Raw genomic sequence first — 9,237 nt, forward strand, 5'->3', positions numbered from 1 at the left:
GCGCTAGCGCTGCCACGCGGCACCACGGGGCACGGCCAGGAGCCGCCTCTCTGCCCGCGTGGGACTCCCGGTGCCGGAGCTCTGCCTTTGGCCACGCGGCCCCGGCGCGTACTTTGGCCGCAGCTCTGTTTATAAGTGCGGGATGACGCAGGAGAGCTCATCCCAGCACCCACCTGCCCCGCCGCCCTGTTCTGCCCCAAAACCGGGCAGAGGTGGGAGAGAGGAGTGCACTCCTTCCTTGTCCAGGCTGCACGGGGTGGTGCTGGGACCTCGCACATCTCCACACACACACCTGGTGCCGAGTGGCCCCACTGCACCTTGGCAGCAGCTCACGGAGATCTGGGCAAGATTTTGCCTGCCTCCTGCATTATCTTTTGTCTTCTCAAGCCTTTGCTTGCTCATCAGTGCGGGGGCTCACACATCCAGGCAGCGTGGTCCCTTTGCCAGAGTTCTGATAATGCTCTGCCAGGGTTTGCTTTGGCAGAGCCACAGGATTGCAGCTGGGAGGGCTGCGGAAGGGCATTGGGCAGAGGCTCAGCTCAACCTGCGCCTAGTTCTCTAAGCAGCATGGACTTGTGGCCCTGCTTCTGGGTACTTCCACATGTATGGTGTCTTTCAGACTCTTCAGGCCCCTTTGAAGCCCATGGAAAGTAACTGTGAAAAGGGAGACTTTTAAGTCAGTTGGCTTATATGCAGTAATTCAGGCTTCTGTGTCTGTGTGGATAATGTTTAGGGGTCTATGTATCAAGAAAGGCTGACAAGTCCTGCTTCACACTACGGCAGATGAGGAGTCCCTGCTGAGACCTGTTTTTAAATGAAGGCAGCACATAACCCCAAGATGTTTTTATAGATTTAATAACAGGATTACCTAATTAAGTCAGTTCTCAAGTCTCCTGAAACCTAACCAGATCAACATATTGCCCACCCGCAATGTCCTTCGCTGAGGCATGGCAATCCAAAGGTCACTGGCAACAAATATGGAAAAGCAACATCTTGTGCCAAAACTAGGATTGTTTTAGCATCTGTCTTCAGCACGTCTGGATGCACTGAGATTTCTGAAAGTACTGTTGGGTTCTGGAAGCATAGTTGGGTTCTGAAGGCATTGTAGGGGTCTGGAGGCATCGTTGGGCTCTGGAGCACAGTTGGGTTCTGGCAGTGTGGTTGGGTTCTGAAGGCACTGTTAGGTTTTGGCAGTGTGGTTGTGTTGGGAAGATGTAGAGTTCTCCAAGCATGGCTGGGTTCTGGAAGCATCGTTGGGGTCTGGAAGCAGGAGGCACCCAGTGAGCAAGTGACTTTTTTCCTCACATTGTCACAGACCCCAGAAATCACTGCTGGTGGCTGAAACCACAGTGCAACAAGATCCCTGAGCTCTGCCTGCCAATGCCCTGTTTTGTCTGTACCTTTCAAGTGAAAGATGGGCCTCTTTTTTAAGTGAATTCTCCCAGTATCTCTCACTCTGCCAGCAATGGTTGCATGCCCACTGCAGAGGCAAGCAGCAGCCCAGTGGTGAACCTGGGCTATGGCAAAACAGAGAGCAGCCCACATGAGGACCATTCAGCCATCCCTCACTAAATTCTGCATTTTCCAAGTGAAGAGACCATCTTATGCCATTCACTTGGGGACCCCTGGGCTTCCTGCAGTGTGAAGGGGCTCTCCAGCCCCAGCTGATGGTGCTACTGCTGTGTTGCTCTTTCCAGTGGAGCCGGAATTCAAGTACGTGGGGAACATGCACGGGAATGAGGTGCTGGGCCGTGAACTGCTGCTGCAGCTCTCAGAGTTCCTATGTGAGGAGTACCGGCGGGGCAGTGAGCGGGTCACCCGACTGCTGCACGACACGCGCATCCACATCATGCCTTCCATGAACCCTGATGGGTACGAAGTGGCTGCCAACCAGGTACCAGGCAAGCGAGCGCTGCTTCCAGATGGTAGGGGCAGAAAAACTCTATGAAATTGGGGGCTTCTGCAGGTCTGCTTTGCTGTGGCGGTGCTGCCCCACTCTATTCTCACCCCTGCAATGCCCTTTGCCCCACAGGGCCCAGATGGCATTGGGTACTTGACGGGGAGAAACAATGCCAATGGAGTGGACTTGAACCGCAACTTCCCTGACCTCAACACGTTCATGTACTACAGTGGGGAAATCAGCGGGCCCAACCACCACATCCCACTGCCCGACAACTGGAAGAGCCAGGTATTGGCCTGCAATGCTGCAAGTGCTGCAGCATCCTCCTACAGTACTGACATGCTCATCACAGCTCTTCTCTTCTGCTCTTCCCAGGTGGAGCCCGAGACATTGGCCGTGATCCAGTGGATTGGCAGCTACAACTTTGTGCTGTCGGCCAACCTGCACGGCGGTGCAGTCGTGGCCAACTATCCCTATGATAAGTCTCAAGACCAGCGGTTCCGGAGCCACCGGCGCACGGCCAACACACCCACCCCTGACGATAAGTTGTTCCAGAAGGTGAGTACAGGATGCTGGTCCCAACAGCACTGGTTGTGCCTGTGGTTTTTCTCCATTGTTTGAATGTTCCAGAAAACTGTGCCTTCAGTCTTCCATTAGGAAACACAGAAAGCCAGGACAAGAATAGGCGTTAGAACAGCTAATGAGAAAAATAAGTGTGAGCTGGAGCTCAGCCCTCCTGGGAAGCACAGGGCTCACCAGGACATGCTGAGAGCAGGCTGCAGCCTGGGCAGGAGGTGAGCAATCCACACACAGCCTCTGAAGTCAGAAATGCAATGAAATAACAGAGCTGCTGGCAGAATGAGGTTGTGCCAGCATCTGAACCATATCCCCACATATAGAGTGTGCATTAGGAGACTCAAACAGCAGTTGCTCTTCAAATTGTCTTATGCAAAGGAGGGCTTTGGATTTACTGTCCGAATTTGAACCCCGCCTTCATATCTAAAAATAAACAGCAATCTTTGAGAAAGGCATAAAGGATGCCAGAAACATAAGTTGCCCAAATTTTCCTAATACACATTCTCCTGGCCACGCTCTTTCAGCTAGCCAAGACATACTCGTATGCCCATGGCTGGATGCACCGCGGCTGGAACTGTGGGGACTACTTCGTCGATGGCATCACCAACGGGGCATCCTGGTACTCGCTCAGCAAAGGTAGGGCAGGGCAGCACCTGACCCAGCGGGGTGCAGGGCTGGGCAAAACATCCTGGGGCTGTAAAGGAGAGAGGGGCAATTCTGGTAGAAGGGCTGGGACATGGGGATGAACATTGCATTCCACTGGCTACTGGCTCTCCTCTTCCAGGCATGCAAGACTTCAATTACCTCTACACCAATTGCTTTGAGATCACTCTGGAGCTGAGCTGCAATAAATTCCCCCCCAAGGAGGACCTGGAGCGGCAGTGGATGGCCAACCGGGAGGCACTTGTTGCCTTCATTGAAGAGGTGAGGAGATGATCTGGGACCTGCACCCCTCTCCTGCAGTTCAGTGGCAGGGGAGCAGCAGGCACTGAGAGTGCTGGAGTGGGGAAAGCCAGCACGTCCCCAGCACGTCCAGGGAAGGGGAAAAGTGGAGCCATTCCCAGAGCTCTGCCCTCCTCCAGCACCCAGAAGTGCCCTCCTGAGCATCAGAGGGGCATTGACCAGCACTGTCTCCCTCCCTACAGATTCACCAGGGCATCAAAGGGATGGTTACAGACGAGAACAACAATGGCATTGCAGGAGCAGTGATTTCTGTCCAGGGAATCAGTCATGACGTCACCTCTGGTGGGTCTCCAGTCCTCATGTGGTGCTTCTGTGCTCTTCAGTATGCCCCGCAGCTCCCAAGCTGCCCTCTGTGAATCTGCCCACTATATCAGAACTTTGGCTCTGTCATCCTTGCAGCTTTACTGAAGGTCCCCCTCCACCTCCTCCCCACCAGGCTGAGCCCAACTCAGCTGAAATGACACAGGCTGCTTGTAGTCGTGACTCAGATTTGCAGTGCCCATGCAGGTCCCTAGATGGGTATATACTCAGATTCTCTCAGTAATCCATAACATGCTGCTCCCCGGTGTTGTCAGCCCCCATCCCTAAGCACCACAAAGTGCACTCGGGGGTTCCTTACATGGGAAGAATCAAGCAGGGGAGCAGCCAATCTGATGGGAGATTAAAGCTGCTGGTAACCCAAATGCAGCCAAATTATATGTGATGGGAATTAAGGGTTGTGTTCTGCACAAGGAGTCAGACTGGAGCCGTGGATGCCCCTAGGCCTGCTCCTGTCTGACCGGCAATACTGAGATCTGCATTTCCCTGCTGAGAGCAGTGCAGCCAATGCTGCCATGCACTGTTATTTGGTGTTTATTGTGGGTTGACCTCTGCTGTGTGGCTCTAGGGAGACATCACCTGCAGGCTGCCAGCACAAATCTGGCCTCACGTTGCCAGCAGATTGAGAAAGAAGGCTAAAAAATTCTGGGAGTTTGGAGGACACGCATCCTCAAGGATGGACACTGAGTGAGTGCTGCTGGAATATCAATTTCTCCACATTCTGAGAGCTTTCTCTTCTCATCTTGTGTTCCAGGAGAGATGGGGGATTATTTCCGACTGCTGCTGCCCGGCACTTACACCATCACAGCCTCAGCAGAGGGCTACCAGCCTCAAACGGTGACAGCTACTGTGGGCCCAGCTGCACCTTCACTGGTGAGTCAGACACAGGACTCCAGCAGCTCCCATGGTGAAGGCAATGTCATGTGCCCCCGATTCCGCACCAAGCAGCCTCAGCTGCAGCGGGCTGTGGTACTGGCTCCCATGTCATCTGCCCAGCTGGGGCTGCTGCTCCAACAAGGCCATCCTGAGAGCAGGCTGTGCAACCCAAAATAAGTTATAAAAACAGTGGATGGTGAGCCCTTGCCTTGGGAACAGAATGTGGCCTCAGGCAGAGGCTCTGCTGAGGATGGGTGAAAGCCCCCCAGCTACAGCATCCCAGAATGTCTGGTGCTCTGTGCATGCACTGGTAAGGCTCTGCCTTAATTACACTGCAGTGGTCTCCCCTTTCTCTGTCTCTTCATCCCACCCTGTCCAGCCTCTGAGGTCCTTCCAGTGCTGCTCTTTTCTCAGCATTAGAAACCTTCTAATTTTCAGCCTAAATTTATTTATGGTCAGTTTATCCCTATTTGTTCTCATGCCAACAGTGTGCTTTAAATAGCTCCTCTTCTTCCCGGGTATTTATTTCTCTATGTATTTATAGAGAGCTGTCAAGCCCAGTCCTGGCCTTTGTTTTGCTGGGTTAAGCACCCTGCTCTTTGGTTCTCCTTTGTAACAGATTTTCCTTTCCCCACATTACCTTTGTTCCCTGGTGTCTGACTTCGCAGCCCACCTGTCCCCATTTACCTCCACCCCTTCCCTACCATGAAGGGATTTGTTTACCTTGTTCCAGCCCTACCCCACAGCCATTTGTTTGATTCTTTTTTGATTGGATGGAAGTTTCTCTCTTGGATTTTCTTTTTGCCTGGAGCTACCAGAAACAGTCATTACTGAAAGATTGATTAAGCAGGATTCAGCTAATAAGATGCAGTTGAAAAGGTCTGTTTTGTCCTAAGCTTTTCTGTGTACTAAACACTCACAGAGATGCAAAGCAGTGCATTTTCTCTGCTCTCTGGTTAGAAAAGATGAAGAATGAGCCTCACTCAACCACCTGCCTTTCACAGCACCAATTTCCCATTGTATCCCAAGGCTGATTGAGCTCCCAGTTGAGCAGTGCTTGTCTTGGCCAAGAGCTAGATTGGAAGACATCAGCAGATGCAGGTCCTGCAGGGTCAGCACTGCTACATGGGTGGTGTTATCCTTTCTACAGGTGCATTTCCAGCTCAAACAAGATGTGGTGAAGAAGGCCTCAGAGCGGAAAGCCTCAGGCACACACACGAACAACAAAACCCTTCAAAAGAAGGTAGTGCCCAGAGCTGTGCGCCGGGGGACCCAGAGATGAGGATGACACATTTGTCCAAGAGCAGAGGGAGGGAAGCCCTTGTACAGGGCCTGGCTGTAGACTCCAGCCAGTGAACTTTCCACCAATCCATTAAAATAGCCCAAGTTATTAGGTTATTAAATAAGGAAATATTTAATCCCTGAGCAAGCTGTGAAGTAATTCTCAACATAATGCATCTGGGGAGTGTGTCTGGTTCTGCTCTCCTGCCCTCAGGCCATCCAGGGGAGCTCCTGACTCAGTCACTGCACTGTTCAGACACTGGTGCATGGCAGGGGGAATGAGTCCAGGCAGCAAGTTCTGCCCTTGCCATCCAGGCATGTGGATCCTGGCTTGTCCATGCTGTGAGCTTTACCCTCAGGTAAGGACAGTTGTCTGTAGTTAGGAGAAGGATAGTTTTAAAGCAGTTATTTGTCTAGCTTTAAACACAGCTGGACAAATACTCATTCTGGTTGGCAGCACCACAAGGAGGAATGCAGCACCGCTAGGACGTGGTGATCCAAGGTTCATCTGGTGAGTGATGTCACATCTATTTCGCCGTGCAGATGGGACTTCCTAGTGGCTCATTGGGATTATTTATAGTCAGACAGGATGAAACGGTACACACCGACAAAGGCAATGGATTATCCTGACTCCTTATGGCTTCAGATCCCAACCAGATGGCTCTCTGAAGGGTTTGCTTCAGCCAACACAAGCTATTAGTCTGAGCAAGGAGCAGCTAGGTGAGAGCTGGTGAGCAGTGGAAGGTGTGCAGGACAGGTGGTTTTTCGTTCCTTTGAGACAAACTGAATTTTGGGTCCATCAACGGAGGGAAATGTGGATGCACACCAACTAGCAGTGCATTGTGCAGGTACAGTGCATGTGGACTGCAGCTCAGTTAGAGAAGACGTGGTCCAACTCCTCACTGTCACGTCCTCTCCTGTCTCTGCTGCTGGTGGCATTTTCAGCCCTAGCAGTACACACACTCTTGTACCTCTGCCTGCTAACAGAGGCTGTCTCTCAGTCTTTCTTGGAAAGGCACGGCGAACCATCCCTCAGAGGGTATCTGTTCAAGCTATTACAGAGAAGTGCCAGAATCAGTAGCACACGTTGCCATGGCTGTGAGTGGTTTCAGTCTGTGCAGGTCACTGTGGGCCAGGGATGGTGGCCAATTCCACATTCATAAAATCTAAAGAATTCAAATTCTATGAATTTTTCACACCATCAGCAACCCAGCACAGTCACAGAAGTTGCTGGCTGCAGGGTGCTCCCATGTTGCCCTCTGGTGGTCCTAGAAAATGTAAGACCAACCCAGTTCCCCTTGCTTTCTGGTGTATGGGTGAAGGAGGGCAATTTCTTCTCTGGGCCAGTACAGGAGGCTGCAGCATTCACCTCACAGGCTGCTGTGGGGCTGTTAGCACAGTGGCGAAGCCAGAAGCGCTGTGGAAACCTTTTTGTCCTATGAAACAGTTCCTACAAGACTTAACCTTGTTGTGAAAGAGCCTCTTCAGCCTGGGATTTGTCCAGCACATTCTCCTCCCAGCTCTGAATACTTCAGTGTTGAACATTTTGGTAAAGCTCCACTTGGCCCTGGCCAAGCTCTCCACGTGAAAACATGATTACAAAATGTTTCCGAGACAGCTCTGTCCAGCCCGTATCTCCAAGGCTTGCCATGAACTTCATCCCGAGTGTTGCAAGAAGCTAAAAACACTGGACAAACTAAAAACTTTGGACACAACATCTGCAGTGCAATGGTTTCACGTCCTTTCAGGCTGCAGCCAAGGTGATGGCAGGTGGCAGATCTGTATTACAGAGCTGGTCCCTCCCCATCCTCTCTGGGACACACACACTGGGAGTTCACAGACTTTCTCCTCTCACTTCACGTCCTACCTCCAGGCTGCAGTGCCCCAGCCTGACCGTTTTGGGGCAGTTTTCTGCAAGCAAGACTGCGAGGATCCTAGCTTGAGCAGCAGCCCCAGTGGGGTGGCCGGTGGGATCTGAGTGTGTGTGATGTGGCTGGCACAAAGTAGGCAGAAAAAGGGAAAATACAAAAAGCTGAACTCCAGGAAGAGCGAGGCACCTTTGCTGGGAATGTCAGCAGAGGTGGGCTGGTGGTTGCACTGACCTAGGAAGCTGCAGGAGCATGGGGAGGATGAATCCTCCAGCAATACTGAGGTTAAATGAGAGAGCTAGAAATGGTGATTGTATGAAGAACAGTTTGTGAAGTGGAAGCATGCAGGGAGACACATCTCACAGATAAAAATATACAAGCCTTTTTTAAGTGCGTAGCTTTTCTTGGAACGCTGGAACAAAACCAGACTCAAAGCCAAGGATAAGGTTGGCTTGAAGTGAGGATAGCAATGAAAAGCTCAGAGCCACCATATAAGAGCACAGGCAAAGGGAGAAGAGGGACATGGCCCTGCCCAATTGCATACAGCCCAATGCAGAAGTTAGTGGGAAAAGCTGGGGGTTCTCAGGCTTCAGGGTCTGTTGTGGGGCTGGGTTTGGGCTTAGTTTCCAGAAAAAGACTTGCTTGGATGGCGTTATTTCTTTCTTGGCATCTATTAGTTCAGACTAATTCTGCTGCTGCCTGCAAAGGGCTGTGCAAAGGGATGCTGCTGTACTTGCCACCTGTCATTAGCCCCATTCTGCGCTTCTCCCATGGCCCTGTGAATACAGACACCTGCGGGGTTATTTTATTGTACTCTGGAGAACACTGCAGAGCTGCATCGAGCTCCTCACTGACAGTATGCCGTTCAGATCTCCTCCGTGTCTCACACTGGTCCCACTGAGTGCTCCCAAGGAACACTGCACAGTGGCCAGCTCCTGTTCTCACTCTGCATGTGCAATGTCCTTGTGTGCAACCCCCTGGCAGGGGCTGGTGTCCATTCTTTAGCTGTAGCAAAGCACACATAGGGGCCATACCTGCGGGAAGAGCACTCAGCCCTCGTGCAGCAGGACCCTGTAGCAGTTCAGCGCTGTGCAGCCACAAAGCAGGCGGGCAGCCAGCTCCGAGCTCGGACATGCCCGACACAACTTTCACAGCCCTGCTCCTTGCTGCTGGCCAGCCAAGCTGCCATGGTTGCCATGGAGAAGTGTAGCTAAACGCTCAAACCGGGGCCAGACTGCCCTAGTGCGTGAGGCCATGCAGCGTGGTGCCGTACCCACGGGACACGAAGGCTTTTTCTGGCCTACCAGGAATAGCAGCCAGGGCCCCGCGGTGCCGGACCTCCGCGGCGCACAAACACCCCCTGCTAGAACGGGCTGCGGGGCTGCGGGTTGTTTTTCCCCATCTCGGTGCTCTGGCGGCACAACGGAGACCGCACGCCGCGCGGACCCGCTGCTC

At 52.4% G+C, this 9,237-nt stretch overlaps 1 protein-coding gene across 1 annotated transcript; it reads left to right on the forward strand.

Moving 5' to 3' along the window:
• Nucleotides 1-142: 142 nt before the first annotated feature.
• On the forward strand, nt 143-6,058 carry CPN1 (carboxypeptidase N subunit 1). Its single transcript, XM_019617960.1, has 9 exons — nt 143-212; nt 1,659-1,894; nt 2,033-2,188; nt 2,276-2,458; nt 3,001-3,112; nt 3,261-3,400; nt 3,622-3,721; nt 4,512-4,630; nt 5,784-6,058. The coding sequence occupies exons 1-9, from the start codon at nt 143-145 to the stop codon at nt 5,913-5,915; spliced, it is 1,248 nt and encodes a 415-aa protein (XP_019473505.1). The 3' UTR covers nt 5,916-6,058.
• The last annotated feature ends 3,179 nt before the right edge of the window (nt 6,059-9,237 follow it).

Source organism: Meleagris gallopavo, chromosome 8 (genome assembly GCF_000146605.3).
Source record: "Meleagris gallopavo isolate NT-WF06-2002-E0010 breed Aviagen turkey brand Nicholas breeding stock chromosome 8, Turkey_5.1, whole genome shotgun sequence".
Classification (NCBI taxonomy): Eukaryota; Metazoa; Chordata; class Aves; order Galliformes; family Phasianidae; genus Meleagris; species Meleagris gallopavo.